Genomic DNA, 20,000 nt, shown 5'->3' with positions numbered 1-20,000 from the left:
TTTCACGTCTGCCTCCAGTTTTAATGGCATTCATAGAGACTGAAAGCTCAGGTGTGAAAACACTGTCTCTAGCAAGACTATACACACACACACACACACACACACACACACACACACCCCTTTCCCTGGCGTTCCGGGCCAAATACCGGCGCCTCTTAGAAGTCGCGACAACAATGGTCTGTCCTCAGGCAGCACAGGAGCACTGTAGCCTCTGGCGCTCTGGGAGGGGGTGGTGGGGGGAGGTGGGGGAGGGGAGGAGGAGGAGGAGGAGGTGGAGGGGAGGAGGTGGGGCACTGAGAGGGAGCTCTTTGAAAAGCTGAATAATGGTCTGGTGTAATGAGTTTCTGCTGGCTGTAGTTCTGGGAGTAGCGGCATGTCCCACGGCGTGTCCCGTACGCAGACAGACTACAACCTGACCGCAGTCTCTCTGCAACTCTCTCTCTCTCTCTCTCTCTCTCTCTATCCCTCTCTTACTTCCTTTCTTTCTTCAGGTGTTCTTAAGGACTACCTGAGGGAGTTGCCGTCCCCTCTCATCTCGAAGCCGTTGTACGAGGCTGTCCTGGACACCATGTCTACGAGACCTCTTCTCATTGGCTGTGGCGGCTGTGAGAATGACCCTGCAGACTCTGACCACACTGTCGGCTTGCTGGACGCTCTGCCCCATGTCGATAAGGTACAGGGTGTACGGACTTTTAATCTCAAATCTCTTAATCTCATGGCCAGTGTGAGTGTCTGTGTAGCGGGTCTCTCTCTCTCTCTCTCTCTCTCTCTCTCTCTCTCATTCTATCGCCTCTCTCTTTATCACAGGCGACCCTGCGGAAGCTTCTGGACCACCTGAAGCGTGTGGCGTCCCACCACGAGGTGAACAAGATGACGTGTCAGAACCTGGCCGTGTGCTTCGGCCCTGTTCTGCTCAGGCAGAGGCAGGACGCTGCAGGACTCGCCAACCGCGTGTTCATCGACTCGGAGGAGCTGGCCAGTGCGCTACACTTTAAAAAACACATCGAGGTCCTGCACTACCTGCTGCAACTGTGGCCAGGTAGGAAAAACACACACGCGTGCACACACACACACTAAGCACAGGGCTGCATTCCCACATTAGCAGACTCCAGCTTCATCTAGTGGAAAATGAAAATGAAATTAGAATGTACGCGGAGTGGGTGAGATCAGTACGCGGAGTGGGTGAGATCAGTACGCGGAGTGGGTGAGATCAGTACGCGGAGTGGGTGAGATCAGTACGCGGAGTGGGTGAGATCAGTACGCGGAGTGGGTGAGATCAGTACGCAGAGTGGGTGAGATCAGTATGTAGAATGGGTGAGATCAGTATACGGCGTGGGAGTCACGTTTAAGGGGAATATTCCAGCCCGTCTCTGGGGCATTTGCTGCAGTCTGTGTTAACGTTGGCTGAGGCTACTGGGAATACTTGCTCTGGAGGTCTGGGCTTTGATACGCCCGCGGTTCCTCCTGCTCCTAAACATAGTCCTGGGAGTCGTGCTTCCAGATGGGAGCTCCGGGATCAAACAGCCCCGCCAGCCGTCCTGACTAAGGGAGGCAGGGAGGCATAATGTGGGCCAGAGCACTAGAGGTCTGAGGCAAGGAGAGAACTTCCTGTCCCTGAAAACAGGACAGCGTTGGCCCAGAATTCCATCACTTGTCCACCTGTAACCACATGCGCGCGCACGTACACACACACACACACACACACACACACACACACACACACACACACACACACACACACACACACAGGCTACACGGTTCCCTGATGTCATTGTTGAAGACCTCCACACTGTGATGGACAGCAGGTCAATAAGTGATGTGATGTCAGACATCAGAATGGACACCCGAACTGCAGCTACTCAGCAAGGCACATTTAAATCCTCTTCGTCCTCAAAAACGTTTAGCCTTCCATAAACACCTCAGTATATCGTGCCTGGTCCCGCTCTTCAGCGTGACGGAGTGTGAACGTGCGCTGTAACTGCGTTGGACGTGTGTTTGGGACACAGTCTGGTCCCAGGTGTGTGAGACGAGGCTACGATGAAGACCTTGACCACATGTGTTCCAGCCAAGCGCTTTCATTAAACTTATTCAACCTTATTCATTAAACCTGCTTCAGCTATAAATAATGTTCTGAGATCGGTTCATGGTTGTTGCACTAGGGTGATTTTTATTTTAATGTGGACACCATCAACCTGATCCTAGATCAGTGGCTTTTCCCAGAAAAAACTTAACCCTCAGATCTCCCCTGTAGTGGAGTAGCTCGGTCAGCTCTTGCACACCCGCAGAGTTCTTTTCATTGCTGTTATTTCATTTTTAGCTTTCTTTTATTTATTTTACGTATCCCTGTTTGGCTTTTCCCCCCCAAGTGCCAGTAGTGCTATATCAAGTTACTTCGTTCCTCTCTACCCTCCTTCCGCTACTGCTGGGAGGGAAGCACTGACCCTGGTCTATAATTACACACATTCCTGACCCACGCTTTAGCCACGCCCCCTCCACTCGTCCTCTCCACCCCCAGGGCGCGCTGCCAGCTCCGGGCCGGAATGTGGGGCCGGGAAGCGGAGCCCCTCCCCACGCTGTACTGTGTGTTTGGGTTAGCCCCAAGCACAGGTGTGGAATTTTGTGTGCGGTCCGTGGACGGGCGGAGCGACGCGAAGGTCGACACCACCCCTCCTCCACCGGCGGGCGGAGTTATGGGTCTGCTGCTCGAGGTCTGTCCCTGAGCCCTGGGACGGCAGCCCTAACCACCAGAGCTACCAGAGCAGGCCCAGGAACAGAACACCGCCTCGAAGCGGAAACACGAGCTGACGAATAAATTATGCAAGAGCACAGAACGTGCGGTCAGGGCTGTTTGTTTCCATGGAGCGTTATTGTGATGTCATTGTTGTCATTACCCATCTTAACCTTTACACCATGTGCCGAATTATTATGCAAATGATATTTTTCTCTGATTTTCCTAAATAGTCAATGCAAATGACAGTCAGTATAATTTAAGTCATCAACTGAATATATCAAATTTTATTGAACAAACCTTGCAATGGTAACAGTATTTTTTCAAAAATAAACTCAAAATGCACTGTTCCAAATTATTATGCACAACAGAGTTTCAAAACATTTTATAGGTTGTAAAGAACTGAAAATGGTCATTTGTTGAATTTGCAGCATTAAGGAGGTCACTTACTGAAATCAAAGCTGTTTCAATAAAAAACATCTTAACAGGCCAAGTTACATGTTAACGTAGCACCCCTTCTTTGACATTACCTTCACAATTCTCACATCCATTGAACTTATGACTTTTTGTAGAGCTTCTGCTGCTGTTTTGTGAACTGCCTCCCACCCTCATAGATCTTTTGCTTGAGGATACTCGGAAAGCTTCTCAATAGGGTTGAGGTCACGGGAGGATGGTGACCATACCATGAGTTTCTCTCCTTTTATGCCTGTAGCAGCCAATGACACAGAGGTATTCTTTGCAGCATGAGATTATCATGCATGAAGATGAGTTTGCTACGGACGGGACGGTTCTTCTTTTTGTACCATGGAAGAAAGTGGTCAGTCATAAACTCTATATACTTTGCCGAGGTAATTTTCACACCTTCAGGGACCCTAAAGGGACCTACCAGCTCTCTCCGCATGATTCTGGCCCAAAACAGGACTCCTCCTTGCTGACGTTGCTGCCTTGTTGGGACATGGTTTGAAAATTAGTCTTCATGCACGTCTGGGCCCACTGCAACCGTTTCTGCTTGTGAGCACTGGTTAGGGGTGGCCGAATAGTAGGTTTATGCATGACTGCAAGCCTCTGGAGGATCCTACACCTTGAGGTTTGTGGGACTCAGAGACACCAGCAGCTCCAAATACCTGTTTGCTGCTTTGTAATGGCATTTTAGCAGCTGCTCTCTTAATCCAATGAATTTGTCTGGCAGAAACCTCATCATGCCTTTATCTGCACGAACCCGCCTGTGCTCTGAATCAGCCACACATCTCTTCACAGTACGATGATCACGCTTAAGCTTTCGTGAAATAGCTAATGTTTTCATACCTTGTCCAAGGCACTGCACTATTTGACACTTTTCAGCAGCAGAGATCCTTTTTCTTTCCCATGTTGCTTGAAACCTGTGGCCTGCTTAATAATGTGGAACGTCCTCCTTAAGTAGTTTTCCTTTAATTGGGCTCACCTGGCAAACTAATTATCACAGGTGTCTGAGATTGATTTTAGTGACCCAAAGAGCCCTGAGAGACAATATAGAAATAGAAATAGTTTTTTTTAATAGAAAAACAAAAAGCGAAATCTTTGACACGTAAATCCAATTTGCACAATAATGTGGAGTGCTGTAAAATCTGTTGCTACATTTGTTTGTTTTTTATTTATTTTTAGTTTATTTTGTGACAGATATTTTTAACAGTCCCGTAACAAACTCACAAGGGATTCTTGGATTGGACCGTGATGCTTGTTTGGTAGATGAGTATGTGGAGGGTTTATTGAAATGTGCACAAGTGTAAAGATACATTTATTTAGCCCACTTTAGTTTAGTCCTCTGAGCTGCAGTGCTAAATATGTCCAGTAGGGGAGCCACTACAACGTGGCGCTTAATGTCCATGTGGCATGCTGAGATGGTCACTCACTCCTTTACCAGTCATTTTGAACATATTTATTGTTTTTGTTTTGCATTTTTATTTCCTATCGTTGCGTCCTCCGCAGAGGTTAGCTGGGCCGAGCAAACTAGGCAGGTTGTGCTAACTCGCTAGGCTACGTGTCATCGACGTCATCTGCGATTCTTCATCGTTCTTTGTGTATTCGAGCGCCATAAAATGGGTTTTGAAACTAATATTTAGTGCTGATGCATGTGTTTGTAATGACGTGAATTTTAGTTCAAAGTAAACTGCTCACAAATTTTTGTGGTTAGGCATTGCTACGACTACATGCAACACTATAGCTCTGAAATGCATCACGTCCTGATGACTCTCTAAATAAACTTCTCCCTCCATTCTCAGTTGTGGACGCGCAGACTAAACCCCCGTCTCCCATCCTGGAGCCCCGTGCCGACCCGCCAGCCGCGGCCCCCGTCCGAAGACGGAAGGAACGTCCTCAGGTGTTGAACTTGGACGACGGCGACCTGGCGGGCGTGCTGCGGCCCCGCCCCGGTCGCCTAGACAGCCCGAGCAACCGCTACGCCGGCGACTGGTCAGCCTGCAGGGACGCGTACCTCCAGCCGGGCCGGCCCGAGGAGGCCGACTACGATGACGTGCCTGAAGAACCTCCCACTGGTCACCAGGAGACCGCGAGCGAGGGCGGGGTTTCCCAGGGCGGAGACAGAGCCTCTGAGCTGGAGGCAGCAACCGCAGACAATGACGTGATGGACGTGGAGGCGGAGGCGGAGCTCAAGCTGGAGGCGGAGCCAGAGAGCAGTGGAGAGCAGAGCGAGGAGGACAGGGGCGTGGTCCAGCTTCAACGGGACGTTGCCGCGGCGATCGTCCCCGTCTGCCGAGATCGGGTCCAGTCCGAGCGGGACGAACGCGCCTACCAGGCCTACATGAAGATCAGCCACAGGGTGAACCTGCGGGACCTGCGGGACCTACAGGACAGCATCGACACGCTGATCGGAAACCTGGAGCGGGAACTGAACAAGAACAAGCTGACCGTGGGCTACGGCCTCTCACACTGACTCCGGCAGTCACACACGGACACGGAGCATGGACGTACCGACATTCCTTTGTTTTGAATGATCTGAGACGTCTTCTCGGTTCCTCTGTCTTTGATTTTGTTCTTTATGTCGTGAGTTGTTTTCTTCTTATTAGAAGAACCCATTCAGCCCCGTGGGGTTGCCAGGTGCCTTCATTATGTAAAGGTAGAACTTCAGGCAACGGAGTTTTCTCTAATGTCCTGTTTCTGTAGAGCGACGGGATAGACTTGTAACCACGTAAACAATGCACTTATGAACCCCGCGTCTGGAGGCGGCGTTCAGATAAACACAGACCCTAAAATCCCTAAACCAGAGACATTCAATGTCTGATCCCTAAAGTGTGAATCTCCCCGCACTGTGATGTAGATGCAGGGCAAATCAGGCAACCCATGTGTACCCCAGATGAACCGACACATCCCAGAATGCCTAGGCGCTGACAACCCTCCCCGTAAACACACTGGTACGATGGACCTTGTGCAGACATTCCTACACCTCAATGCTGCATCCTAAACACTCTCTTGTCCTGAACACACCCCAGGAGAATGCCCTCCGTCTTTAGCCTTAACCCCCTGCCCAACACACACACACCTCTCCAGTCTATTTAAAACAATTACAAATGCTGCACACTCTACATTACCTGTACAAAACAAAAACATCTTCACAGTAACTAGTGAAGTAACTAGTGATACTTCAGAATAGTTAGTAGAAGCTAAATAATCATGTTTTAAAGCAAATGTTTTCTCGCCTCCAGCCGGCCCCTTGCTAACAGAGTCAGGTTTGAAACGCGTGCGTGTAAGGTACAAACTCCCTGACCGTCTGGAGCACCAGGCTTCCCAGAAAGACAGAGGGCAGGAAAACTCTCACAGCCGGATGAGTCTTGGATGGGCCTGGGACGTTGGCGCTGGCTTGTGATTGGCATCGCCATGGTTACTGTCTGTAGGGTACTGTCATACTATGTGCAGTTCAGGGGCGCGGTACTCGTGGAGTATTTATCGGACACAGACATGTATAGATATAGTAGGAGTACGTTCTGTTTTTTGACAGCTGTTTATATTGGACAGTGTTTATATTTAAATGTTTCTCAGCTGCCTTGTAGTATTTGCCCTGTAGATTAGAATCAGATTCATTAATGAATAAATAAAAGTATTGATTGATTTTTTTTTTTTTTTTTTCCTTAAGCTACCAGGACACATTTGCAGGATGTACAGAAGCAGACGAAGCTGTAAAGTGTGTGTGTGTGTGTGTGTGTGTGCGTGCGTGCGTGCGTTATCTTAGGGTAGTGTATTTAGGGGAGTCCGCGCTTGGGTCAAAAGCTTTACAGTAAATACGTGTATCTAAATGCCTCCTACACTCTGTATTTATGCGTGTAAATAGAGATTGTTTGTTTTAATTATGGTCAAATCGTGGTTGGTTTTTCCTGTTTGGCAGCTGTTCACAATTGTAAATTAGTCATGCTAAACAAGCGTCTGTCTGAGATCATGGGGCTGTGGCTATTAGCCCCGTAGTCAGTGTGTGTTTGTGCTTTAAGCCTGTTTGTCACATCTAGACTAATTAAATCTGGATGATGATTACACCAGTTTTGAAACGGTTGGACAATCTCGTAGAGGATGTTCTTGGTGCAGAACTAAAAACTATCTGTGTAAAATGTTTTTCATTTTTCCAGTGGTGTTTATTTTCCCCCCAGAAGCCACAGCGTAAAGGTCATTTGTTAAATGGGAGCGCACAGTTCCAAGGTCTCCATTCCTAGTGTAGATGCTTTTGGAGAAACGCGAATAACTGCCTCTACCCAACCCGACCTGGTTAGGTCACCTCGGGTGTAGATTAGTCGGGTCTGGAAATGAAGACCACCTTTCCTTCCTTGTCTTCTCGTTCATGGTACCTTTGGGCTGGCACTGAAGATGTGAGGTGGCCCCAAGTGCTGGTCTGAGGTCAGACATTCTTGCCAGAGTTCTGCCATCTATTGAAAAAAGGGGTGGAGTTATGGCAGATCCAGAGTCAGCACTGAGGGATCACTCATGCGTGTAAAAGGTACTGGACTTGATGTATAACGTGAGGCCCTCAGTGGTTTTTTGTTTGTTTGTTTTTGTTTTTTGTCAAAACATTCCTTTCTTTTTTTCTATCCCACACTTTTTTTTTGTCTCTCTGCTCTCTCTCTCTCTCTCTCTCTCTCTCTCTCTCTCTCTCTCTCTCTCTCCAACGATGCCTGTTGTCTCCAGTCTTTTGTGGGGTTTTTGTCTTGTTTTTAAACAGTTTGGTTCAACTGTTCTGACAATGGACAGAACCCCAATATGATGAACATATCACTAAACCAGTTATGCTTTGTACTGATATTGACATTAATATGGTCCCATTAAAGTGTGTATTTCACGGGTGTCTCCCTCCTTCCTCCCTGCACTGCTCAGGTAAAGCCACTGCTGGGAACACAACGCTCACTCTGGCGTTCCACATGGCAAATGTACTTATCGCCTGTTTTACTCTCTTCAGTGAGATTCTGAAAGAGCTAAAACTGTTCAGCGAGCCCTAATAAAGCAACAAACATCAGATACGGAAAAAAACATGTTGCTAGTCAGAGACCGTTGACAACAAATGAATATCCAGCAGGGGGATAAAGATATAAGATAGAAGCGCGTGGAGAACCAATGATTAAGAACCGTTGAACCTAACGCCGGTGTTAGGAAGTTATGGAAGCCCAGCCACCGTCCATGTCTGTATTGGTTGGTGTTTAACTATTGGTTATTGGTGCATGGCTGGAATACTCACATATACTTCATGTTCTACATGTCGCGTGTGTAACGTCTGCCTCACTACTCGCACAGCAGTTGAACACGTTCTCCTGGTGAAAAATAGACACACAAGGGCAGCTGCCACAGAAGCCTGTATGTGCTGGCTAGCCTGCAAAGGCCTGAGAAGTGTTGGTGTGTGCTCAGTAAGTTCTCTTTACTGCAGTCATAAACATTCGTGTGTGTTCACCTGTCTAAACTTGCTGTCCCAGAAGCCCCGGCGCTCTCTCGCCAGTCTCCAGCGTGCTCCTGCCTGTGTGTCTTTTGATGAAGAAAATTTGCGACAGTGCTCAGCATCCGTAAGCTGAGTAATTAAAAGCTACAGGAGCGTGTAGAAGGGGACGGCCGGTATCGGAATCTCCCCGGAGTGAAGACGGAGAAGCCGGGGCTTCCCCACGGGGCGGGTTTCTCTGCGGAGGTGCTCTCTGCGCAGAACGCGCCAGACACCTGCGATGTTTGGCCGTGGCCCAGAAAACGGAATTCCTGCCAACTCTCCACGCGCTTCTGATGTGGGGTGAATCTGTACTGCCTGCACACACACAGAGGAAAATCAGACTTGATTATAGGGAGATGCGACAAGATGATGGCCGTGCTCCATATCCCAGCAGCCCGTTTGCTTCAGGGCCAGACTCTTTACTGGTATAAGTAGCAGAAAGGGTTGTCGGTTCTTGCGTTCAGATAAATGCTACGCGTTTAGTGCCTTTTTTACATTAGATATGGTCACGGCTGTGAACAGAACTCCCATTGACTCAAATGAGGTGTTATTTGTCTCGACTCCGAGTCCGTCAACATCTCTCCTTATAGGTAATTGTTTTTTAATGTCTTCCATTCAGAGTTAAGCCTTTAAGAAGTACCTTGCTTTGGAAAATGAATATTATACATGCATGTTTTACAAAAAGATTTTGTTGAATGTGGTTTGTAGGAATGAATTTGAACTTGTTGTTGCGTATGAGGGGCTGTAGACATAACAGAGGCTGGAGTGTGTTTTCTCAGACGGGGCCGATATTTGATACAAAACTGTCTGCTAGTGTGAACTTCTGCTCCTGGTCCCTTTCAACGTGTAAACAATCTCTCTGTGTAATCCACCTGGAGCTCGTGAGCAGAGCGATGGAGGGAGGGATTCTGAAGTCTATGTGGCACAATTCACAGCATCCTCCCTCTCTGACACAGGTGAGTCTTGGGGAGGGCGGAGCTGAGCCTGGCTGAGTTGCTGGTTGGTGAACACAGCTTGGCCCTGCTCCAGTGTGGGGCTCGGAAGTGTTGAGCGTGGGTTCCCAAGGACCAGACGCTAGGCTTGCACGTCACACGGGCCTTATTTTAAATTCCACTGTGTTCTCCATTGTGTTTGGGTTCTTTCTGCTGTCCTTTCCTTGCGTTTGGTAGCATGTTTCTATGGAAACAAGGTTCATCACTAGATTTGACCTTTTTGGTCATATAACCAGTTTTGGCTTCTACACGACCTTTGGCTTCTACATGTTAATTAATTTCAATGTACATACATTGTTTAGTCAGTATAAACATACATAATTTTTAGAGGTGGTTCATATTTTCAGTATATAACATTTGTGTTGTATATAAATGGCAGTATTACCCTGTACTACCATGTACTTATGTCTTGGCAATTAATAGGTTATGACATGATTATAATACACAAATATGGTGTGGGTGTAGGTGAGACCATAAAACCACTGAGCTGATATCACATTCCAGTGATGCAGTGCCCCTCATAAGTTTTAATCTCGTTCATAAGCAAGTCGGGGGTGGGGCTCTGCCCTGTTTGATGTGTCTCTTTGTTTTCATGTCCTCTCTCTCTCTCTCTCTCTCTCTCTCTCATATCTCCCTGAGAAGAGTCTGAGTCTGAGAGATGCTTGGCAACTCATCTGAAGCATTTCGCCCATCATAGATGTAAACTGCTGACAGACTATACACACACACACACACACACACAGAGTGACTGTGTGGAGGGGCATTGTGAACGTGTGTATGCAGGCAGCTAGGGTCTCTCTTTGCTATGTGTTGGGTACTGATCCAGGGCCAGTCTCACCTCACTCAAATCACTTTGACCTTTATAAGGGGTATAAGACAACGCCGTGATCAGTAAGGCCACAGAAGCACGTTAAATCATGGTTCTGTGTGTTTGTGTATGTGCTTTAAAGCATGGCTGTGTGTGTTGCCTCAGCCCCAGATCACACTGTATAGGCTGTAGAGTGTAATTGTTACAGATTTCTTACATATATAGACCATTAGAGAGAGAGGGAGAGGCAGACACTACTGTTGCCTTACGTTTGACTTTCCAGTTCATGTACTTCCTGTTTGCATTGGGCAGACAGCAGAGGTGTGTGCGTGTGTGTGTGTGTGAGTGCGCTGGGGTCAGTACTTCTACACCAATGTACTGTGCTCACTTTTCATTACATTTTCTTAATACACTGTGGTAACCGTGTGTATGCTTGATATGTTCCAGCTGTCCAAACACACCTCATAAGTACACCTAACACCCTTTTGCCAGTCTGTGTCTGTGTGTGCGTGCGTGTGTGCATTTACATGTGTCATTGAAAATGTTCAGTCACCTGTGTGAAGCGTTTACTGAGAACCTGCTATAATACCCAGCGCTGTAATATCAGCTCAAACACCCACGCCTTCAAACACACTGTCCTGTCAGGAGTGACCATTCAGGACTGAACGCAGACGTGTGCTTGTTTTGATCACGATTAAGGGTCAGGATTGGGCAGATCAGGATGAAAGGTCAGCTTCTGCTTGGAGCATGCAACTCGTTGACATTTGACCTGTAGCTTCCCAGACCTGTGCTCGCGGCTCACAGCACATTCTGCTTCCAAAATAGCCAAAGCACAAACATAACGTTGGCAAGGCCAGTTAATTAAAGGCAGTAAAATCTGTGGTGTGTGTGTGGGGGTGGAAATGGGTTGAGAACTTCTGAAGTGACCCATGCACCATCTCTACTATTTTTCTTTCTCTCTCTCTCTCTCGCCATCCCTCTCTCCATCTCTGTCTGCGTCTACCCAGCTACCTCAACTATTGGCTGGATGATTTTGGAGGGGTGGACCACTCTTAACTATTGGCTGGATGATTTTGGAGGGGTGGACCACTCTTAACTATTGGCTGGATGATTTTGGAGGGGTGGACCACTCTCAACTATTGGCTGGATGGTTACAGAGGGGTGGGCTTCGACCAGTTGCTGGATGGTTCTGAGTGTTCGTCTCTGCCCTCGTGTACTGGCGGCCTTTGTGAAGTGGTGCTCATATTTGCTGAGGGGGAATTCCTGTAGCAGTTCCACCCCTTACTCACATCTGCCAGGAATGGCCTGAACCTGCCTGGACCTGCCTGGAGACGGAGCGTGCCGCGGTCGCACCCACGGTCCTGTGGGCCGGCCGTCTTAATGAGCGCCCAATTGATATCCTGCAACAGAGACAAAGTGGGTCTATACTAAAGCAAAATGACTCACGATCGACTAGCTGTCATGGGCCTGACCCCAGGGGCATTAACCAGAGGAGAGGGGCATCGTGAGGAAATGGACACCATGATGAACTCAGACAGATCACCAGAAACCCAAGTCAGGAAATCCGTGGCAGCCTCAAGGTTATTTTTTGCTTTTTACTTTTGTGAAGAGCTGCAAACATGCCTTTTCCCACACCAAGCCAGGGCCACTGGTTCTGTTTTACCTTCAATTAATTTTCAGTGTTAAAATTGAATTTTTATTCATTTAACAGCATGAAAACAACCTTCAGTATTAGACACAGTGCTACAACAGGCAGGAGGGATTTGGTCATGTATAAATAGTAAAGAAATCGAATGTTACTACTATAGGTAACGTCAGTAACAGACCCCACCACAGGTTACGTCAGTAACAGACCGTGTTTTTTGCACCTGTGTTGTTGACTACTCAGCTGTTGGTTATGTTCAAGGTTTGTGCTCACAGTGTGGGTGGTCAGACATCACAGATCTTGATATTATCTGTGACTGAACATGTTTGTAAGTGTGCGCGTGCGTGTGTGTGTTCAGGTTTCAGTCTTGTGAGCTAGTGCACGTGTGTGGTCAAATGTCGTATATGAGCTGTAAATTATCTTGCAGTCAGGTGTTGTGGGGGGGGGGTGTTTGGCCAGGTGTCATATGTCCTCTGAACATTTTTGTGTGCATTTTGGTCATTTGTCAGATATGTCCTGTGAGCAGGTGTGTGTGAGTGTGTTCAGTGGTCAGACATATGCTGTGTTTGGAGGCCCATGTCCTTCAGAATGGCTTTCTCCAGAGTGAGGTAGTCCTCGTAGTCTCTCTGTGCCTGTTCCTCCAGTTCCTCCAGCTGCTTCAGTGCTACAACACCTTCCTGTGAACAACCACAACACCGCCTTTACCACACCCATCACAACACCACCTTTACTGCACCCATCACTTTAAAACGTGAGCTGAGAATGTATAGTCACAATTTATATCACGCAAAATATCACACTTGTCATATTTGATCACATGTCTGGAATTGTGATGCTGGCTGTGAGATGGAGTTTTCTGGGATGGTCCGGTGTGGTCTGGCGTGTTGAGGTGTGGTCTGGGATGGTCTGGAGTGTTGAGGCGTGGTCTGGAGTGTTGAGGCGTGGTCTGGAGTGTTGAGGCGTGGTCTGGGATGGTCTGGAGTGTTGAGGCGTGGTCTGGAGTGTTGAGGTGTGGTCTGGCATAGTCTGGCGTGTTGAGGTGTGGTCTGGGATGGTCTGGCATGGTCCGGCGTGTTGAGGTGTGGTCTGGAGTGTTGAGGTGTGGTCTGGCATAGTCTGGCGTGTTGGTGTGGTCTGGGATGGTCTGGCGTGGTCTGGCGTGTTGAGGTGTGGTCTGGAGTGTTGAGGTGTGGTCTGGCATAGTCTGGCGTGTTGAGGTGTGGTCTGGCATAGTCTGGCGTGTTGAGGTGTGGTCTGGGATGGTCTGGCGTGGTCTGGCATGTTGAGGTGTGGTCTGGCGTAGTCTGGCGTGTTGAGGTGTGGTCTGGGATGGTCTGGCGTGGTCTGGCATGTTGAGGTGTGGTCTGGCGTAGTCTGGCGTGTTGAGGTGTGGTCTGGGATGGTCTGGCGTGTTGAGGTGAGGTCTGGGATGGTCTAGCGTGTTGAGGTGAGGTCTGGGATGGTCTGGCGTGGTCTGGCATGTTGAGGTGTGGTCTGGCGTGTTGAGGTGTGGTGAGGTGTGGTCTGGGATGGTCTGGCGTGTTGAGGTGTGGTCTGGGGAGCAGTGCGCCCCTGTCTTCTGCCCTTCTCTGAGTGCTGGCTGGTCTTAGCCCACTGGTGTCACCCTGCTGGTGACCACAGCTGATCCCCGATCAGTCCTGACACTAGTGTGTTTCCCTCATCATCAAAGCTCAAATACACAGTCTTAACTCTAACCTGTGCTGGAGAACAAACAGCAGGCTGATAACGGCTACAGATTTCATTAAAGGGACAAGCCAGACTGGGTGGGCAGCACACGCCTGTGCGTGGGCTTGTGCTTGTGTGTCTAAACTAAAAGGGCTCGAGAAGAGAAAAGGTGAGAAGGACCTTTATCAGAGGAGAACAATAGCGGGGTAAAGCAGTTTGACGAAGGCTTCAGGGTTCAGTTGTGTTGGGTTACTGATTACGCTTACAACATGCTTTATATATATATATATACACACACACACACACACACACACACACATACATACATACATACACACACACACACACACACACACACACACATACATACATACATATGACCTCACATTCTGACAGTATAAAAACAAATGAAACTGAACTCTCCTTGACATATATAGCAAGAAAAAGAAGAACAAAATGGCATCTTGATAGCAAGTGAAATATGTTGAATGTAAGCAATTCTAACACTTCTTGCTTTTCTCTTTGTCATTGTTTTCCTTATGTAAATCAAACTCTTCCTGTTGACATTACAAACAACTAAATAATTACCAATGTCTACAAACCGTATTATGAACATTAATTACATTAATTTCTCCCAGCACAGATGTTTTTGGGGCAGATATTGTCTAGGAGTGACGCCCACCAGCTAAAGGAGCTTCTCACCATTCTTCTCCTCTGCTCCTCTGCCTCCACCTGCTTCTTCTCTCTCTCTTGCATCTCCGTCCTCTTCTCGAAGTAGACCAGGTGCTTCACCTCCTTCTCAAAGTATCGGCTCACGCTCAGCTTCTGCGGGGGGGCGAGAGACAAAGAGAGAGGAACGCTGTAATCCAGCACAACGCTCTACAGAGCCCGAACCCCAGAGAGGAACGCTGTAATCCAGCACAACGCTCTACAGAGCCCGAACCCCAGAGAGGAACGCTGTAATCCAGCACAACGCTCTACAGAGCCCGAACCCCAGAGAGGAACGCTGTAATCCAGCACAACGCTCTACAGAGCCCGAACCCCAGAGAGGAACGCTGTAATCCAGCACAACGCTCTACAGAGCACGAACCCCAGAGAGGAACGCTGTAATCCAGCACAACGCTCTACACAGCCCGAACCCCAGAGAGGAACGCTGTAATCCAGCACAATGCTCCTCGGGTAATCCTCCTTTCTGACCATCGCAGTGGGGACACTGGCTCTGGGAGTCCGGCTCTGGGTTGGTGCCTGTCACAGGCACGTGGTCAGCCCCAGGTGGGGGTGGGTGGTGCTCACCTCATTGGCGGCCGGGTGGCGCAGCATCCATGGCACCTGCAGAATGTGGAGCGTGCCCTGATGATCAGACACAGCCAACAGCTGCTGCTTCACTGTTTCACATGAGATCAGACTGTAGGTTATGAAACACATCTCCACACCACCACCCAAACTACCTAGAACACCACCCAAATGTTTGTCTTTATGTTTTTGTTCAGAGTTGTTATTGTTTTAGCGCTGTTTGTAACCGCTGTGTTTGTGTGTAGCGTCTGTCTGCAGGTGTTCGGGACTAACGGGACACGGTCCAGGGCTTGATGCAGGTAATGGGGAAGGTGGTAACGCTCTGGATCTGGGAAGGCTCGTGTGTCTTCTCCAGCAGGTCCCACACCTCCAGGTTGCCATCCTCCTTCCCGATGTACATTACCCCGGGCCGGGTCAGGGACCACGCCCCCGCCGAGCACCTCTTCTGGGAGCAGGCAGACAGGACTAGTGGACCTGTCTGGAACGAGAGGTACCAGACCCCTTCATTTTCAGATTTTTCAATATGCCTTCAGTGTTTAGAATCCTGTGCACTGGGATCAGAGCTGTAGGCGGCTCTGACCGGTACCAGAATGCCAGAGTACTATTATACGGGGCCGGTACCATTATAACAAATAAATAAGTACATTAATTAAGTAAAAAACTCATTAATCTAACAAAGAAAATAATACATTATTATTAATCATTTTAAATTTAACATTAATAGGTAATAATAATAAAAATATATAAACACTAAATTAATAATTAACAACAATTTAATAATAATAAAACACAAGCAATAATAATAATAATACAATATGCTAGTTTTAACACAGGTTCCATACATGAAATACAACTTTTTCAAAAGACATAGTAAAGCAGGAAAAAGGCCAGTAGAAAGTTCTAGAATAAGTAAGGAGTGTAGGCCCAGATTGGACCTCACCATAACACCCTCCTTCCAGATGGCGAAGTTCCAGCCGCCCACCGTCAGAATGATATCCAGGTAGAAGGGGGAGCGCGATACTGTGTTTACCAGGCAGTCATGGACCCGGAAACAGTGGGTTGGCTTAGGGCCTGCGGAAGAGAGGGAGAGGGAGAGTGAGAGAGAGAGTGGGTGACACAGAGAGAGAGAGAGAGAGAGAGAGAGAGGAGTGACCCAGGTGGGGGGATGGAAATTGAGGAGAAACCAAATAGACTGGGATTATGTATATAGTTACAGGAACAAAAATTAAGCAGTTGATGGCATATAAACTCAGTTACATGAATGTGTGTGTGTGCTTTCCAAAAGCCAATAAAGCATTACACTAGCATTTATACTACTAAATACTGCTAGGGCAGCATTTTAATGGCCAGTGGTGCCATGGAGATCCACTGGCATCAATGACTGGTTATTAAGGTCCCATTCACAGACCTCCAGTCTGCCCTCCTAAAGATGGAAGCCTGATTAACCCACCCAGACAAAGAGCCACTTACCAGAGGCACTATGAGAGTGCAGGAGTGTGTGTGTGTGTGTGTTCTCAGGAAGAATGTGTATGTATGAGAGAATGTTTGCTGGGTGTGTGTGTGTATTTGCAAGTCTGTGTGTGTGTGTGTGTGTATTTCTCATTCATCACTCCTCCACATTTCTCAGCGAGGGCTTCTCGAGGGGTGGAGCCATCACTACTGCAGGTGCTCCCACATTAAGCCAGTGTGTCTGCACGTAGACCCTCCTGCTCTAGACCAGTGTGTCTGCACGTAGACCCTCCTGCTCTAGACCAGTGTGTCTGCACGTAGACCCTCCTGCTCTAGACCAGTGTGTCTGCACGTAGACCCTCCTGCTCTAGACCAGTGTGTCTGCACGTAGACCCTCCTGCTCTAGACCAGTGTGTCTGCACGTAGACCCTCCTGCTCTAGACCAGTGTGTCTGCACGTAGACCCTCCTGCTCTAGACCAGTGTGTCTGCACGTAGACCTTCCTGTTCTAGACCAGTGTGTCTGCACATAGATCCTCCTGTTTTAGACCAGTGTGTCTGCACATAGATCCTCCTGCTCTAGACCAGTGTGTCTGCACATAGACCTTCCTGTTCTAGACCAGTGTGTCTGCACATAGACCCTCCTGCTCTAGACCATTGTGTCTGCATGCAGACCACCACTCTAGATCAGTGTTCCTGAACGTAGACCCTCCTGCTCTAGACCAGTGTGGTGACTGAGACGAGATAAGTTTGATACGTGTGTGTGGGGGGGGGGGGATGTTCCATACTGAACAGTTGTCCTGAGTCATTGTCTTTCTCCAGTTTCCAGTCTGTATACACCACTTCACCATCCTGGGAGAAAATATAGACACACACACACGTGCGTCATACGTGTCACATACAAGTTTCATATATGTATGTGTGACATGCGTATGTGTGTCCTGCCCCCACACTGCCTGTGCCAGGGCCCCTGCCGTACCCGCCGGTCACGCTCACCTCGGTGCCCACATAGAACTTGGTGCTGATGTCATCCGTCTGCCGCTGGTGCTTCGCTGAAGGCAAATGGAGCTGGCCGTAGTCTGGAGGCTCGGGCCGGTCGCCCACGGTAACACTCTTATCTGGAGGGGTGGGTGAGGGAGAGTGAGAGTGAGCTACTCGAAGGGGGTAGTAAAAGTTGGGTAGTATCAGTGCCGCTTTAATTTGCCCACAAACGTATGCGTGATTTCTCAGTGGTGTTTGTGGACAGTGTCTTTGTCCAGGGGAACGGAGGGCAACCTGCCTGTTGAACCGACTGGGTGTGATCTCTGAGGGACTGAGGGACACCCCTGTGTGTTTACACAGTAAACCGGGTGGGGTGGGGTTGGTTAGCACAAAGCTCTCTCTATGTGTGGACAGGGCGGAGGTTATGTTGGTTTGTAGGGATTTGGGTGCACGCTACTGACTCTGAGTGTGTAAAAGGATCTAGAATTTGTTTTGAGTCAGAGAATCCAGTGTGTGTTTCTACAGTTAATCCAGCGTGTTAAGCACACATCTGTGTATTTCTACAGCACAGACATGTGCTATACCTCTTAGCCAGAACATATAAAGAATGAGTGTATGTGTTGTGTGGTGTTGCGTTGTGTGTGCCTGCAGTTTGCAGGACTGATACCTGTATTACCCCGCAGACTGAACCTCAGTGGACTGTACTCCCCACGGGTGTCTACTTTAGGCAGAGCGACCTACACACGGGGAGGGAGGGGTAAGGGGGTGGCAGACACAGAGGCACTTAGAGGGCAAGCAAATCTCCTGCACTCAGCTCAGAGTGACACACAGAGCTGAGAGGAGCACTTTGGAACTAAGCACTGTATACCTGCCTCTGCTTAGAGCACTCACTCATCCCTCATTCACACAGGAGAGTTAAGATGAGTGACAGAAGTATGTGTGTGTGTGTGTACCCTAAAGAGAGGTTTCCAGGTCAGGTCCAGATGTTTGAAGGTGCTTGGAACTCCATAAGGGTTTTCCACAGTTTTCTCTTCAGGCTTCGGTTTTGTATCTGTCAGAGCATTAACCACTGTCCGTGGTGCACGCAGGTCCCAGAACATCACACAGCTAAAACACACACACACACACACACACACACACACACACACACACACACACAGTAATCTGTAAATACATAATACTATGCAATATTATGTATGAAAACATGTACAGAGTGTGTGTCTGAATGACCATTTCCCACATGTACAGAGTGTGTGTCTGAATGACCATTTCCCACATGTACAGAGTGTGTGTCTGAATGACCATTTCCCACATGTACAGAGTGTGTGTCTGAATGACCATTTCCCACATGTACAGAGTGTGTGTCTGAATGACCGTACCAGTCAGGAGCACAAGTAACTATCTGCACTGATATTAAAGTCTTATTTTCCAGTGGAGTCCCAGTTCTGGACACCTACAGAGGGAGAGACAGACAGAGAGAGAAAGAAAGACAAACTGGTACTGGTGTACTGGTATACAGGTGTACCGTTTTTACTGGTGCCTTGAGAATCACCGTAACCATGTTAGCAGCTCTGATGTCACGTCAATCAATAATCAATAACAGAATCAGACAAATCATTAGCAGTGTGTCATGAGTGTGACAGTGGTGTACAGTATGGTACTAGAGTCTTTCTGCAGCCCACTGTAATAACCTAAAAGAACATCAAAGTTGACCTTTGACCTCTCCTGCTGTTTTTCACTATCCTGGGGCAGAACCTACATGGATAGAGCATCTCAACCTTGATTGGACCTGCACGACACCAGCAAACCCTCTGTAAGAGCAGACGCTGTAATCATTAGAGGGTTCACACACACACCCCCAGTCTTTTAGTCCGACAGGCTCCAGCATTGGTGTGTGTAAATTAGGTGTGAAGACTCGGAAGTATTTTGAGCAGGTGTTGGTTTTTCTCCCTGGTGACTCCAGAGCTGATAAAAGCACTGAAAGGAGCGAAAGGTCTCACTCACTCCAAGCTCAGAGTGGAACCACTTTCCCCGTCTGTCACCTGGTGCTTTCGCACGCTTCAGTTCAGAGAGTCTATAGGCTTACACCGGCATTCTGAGAGAGAGCAGCGTGTGGAGAGCAAACGTCAGGCCTCCGTTACGCCACGCTGGAGGACAAAAACAAATGGCTCACACACAGTCAGCTGCGCTTGTACCTCAAAGGTCTCTGGCAGCCACTGGATGTCGGTGATGGGAGCTCGGTGCCCACTCTCCACGCCAGACACAGCGCAGTAGCGCACAGTAGGGGGCGCAATGTCTCGCGTATCCTCAAAGCACTGCTAGACAGGACACACACACACACACACACACACACACACAACAGCTCCAATTTCAACACAAACATATTTAAATGGCACAGAGCCGTGTGGCGCTGTAAAGAGGCATAAGGAGGATGCACTGTATAAGGGCACTATAAGGTCAGCGGCCTTGGCTGTTTTTA

General features: G+C 48.4%; 2 protein-coding genes and 1 long non-coding RNA gene across 15 annotated transcripts in view; 2 read left to right on the top strand and 1 right to left on the bottom strand.

Moving 5' to 3' along the window:
- syde2 (synapse defective 1, Rho GTPase, homolog 2 (C. elegans)) overlaps positions 1 to 8,042 on the top strand; it is a 25,713-nt gene extending 17,671 nt beyond the window's left edge. For both annotated transcript variants that reach the window (XM_081704389.1, XM_081704388.1), the window contains exons 5-7: positions 492 to 673; positions 808 to 1,039; positions 4,987 to 8,042. In XM_081704389.1, coding sequence (XP_081560515.1) covers positions 492 to 673; positions 808 to 1,039; positions 4,987 to 5,657 — 1,085 coding nt within the window. In that variant the 3' untranslated portion in view covers positions 5,658 to 8,042. The remainder of the gene's footprint in view (positions 1 to 491; positions 674 to 807; positions 1,040 to 4,986) is intronic.
- The window catches only part of dnai3 (dynein axonemal intermediate chain 3), a 20,611-nt gene continuing 8,439 nt past the window's right edge, over positions 7,829 to 20,000 (bottom strand). For 6 of the 12 annotated variants that reach the window (XM_081704394.1, XM_081704391.1, XM_081704398.1 and 3 more), the window contains 13 exons: positions 19,717 to 19,839; positions 18,901 to 18,974; positions 18,475 to 18,628; positions 18,189 to 18,258; positions 17,537 to 17,658; positions 17,329 to 17,392; positions 16,034 to 16,164; positions 15,367 to 15,571; positions 15,094 to 15,185; positions 14,503 to 14,625; positions 11,759 to 12,791; positions 8,646 to 8,984; positions 7,829 to 8,508 (listed from right to left, as the gene is read on the bottom strand). In XM_081704394.1, coding sequence (XP_081560520.1) covers positions 12,657 to 12,791; positions 14,503 to 14,625; positions 15,094 to 15,185; positions 15,367 to 15,571; positions 16,034 to 16,164; positions 17,329 to 17,392; positions 17,537 to 17,658; positions 18,189 to 18,258; positions 18,475 to 18,628; positions 18,901 to 18,974; positions 19,717 to 19,839 — 1,293 coding nt within the window. In that variant the 3' untranslated portion in view covers positions 7,829 to 8,508; positions 8,646 to 8,984; positions 11,759 to 12,656. Of the gene's footprint in view, positions 8,509 to 8,645; positions 8,985 to 11,758; positions 12,792 to 14,502; positions 14,626 to 14,997; positions 15,186 to 15,366; positions 15,572 to 16,033; positions 16,165 to 17,328; positions 17,393 to 17,536; positions 17,659 to 18,188; positions 18,259 to 18,474; positions 18,629 to 18,900; positions 18,975 to 19,716; positions 19,840 to 20,000 lie in introns of those variants that run through there. The other 6 variants (XM_081704395.1, XM_081704392.1, XM_081704396.1 and 3 more) reach the window with 5 other exon arrangements.
- Positions 11,966 to 20,000, top strand: part of LOC118240626 (uncharacterized) — a 13,187-nt gene continuing 5,152 nt past the window's right edge. The window contains exons 1-3 of the long non-coding RNA XR_004775533.2: positions 11,966 to 12,049; positions 14,444 to 15,207; positions 15,339 to 15,583. This is a non-coding gene — a long non-coding RNA (uncharacterized LOC118240626). The remainder of the gene's footprint in view (positions 12,050 to 14,443; positions 15,208 to 15,338; positions 15,584 to 20,000) is intronic.

The sequence above is a fragment of the Electrophorus electricus genome, chromosome 21, assembly GCF_041902795.1.
Source record: "Electrophorus electricus isolate QZ-2024a chromosome 21, ASM4190279v1, whole genome shotgun sequence".
Classification (NCBI taxonomy): Eukaryota; Metazoa; Chordata; class Actinopteri; order Gymnotiformes; family Gymnotidae; genus Electrophorus; species Electrophorus electricus.
This window is presented reverse-complemented; position numbering and strand designations above follow the sequence as displayed.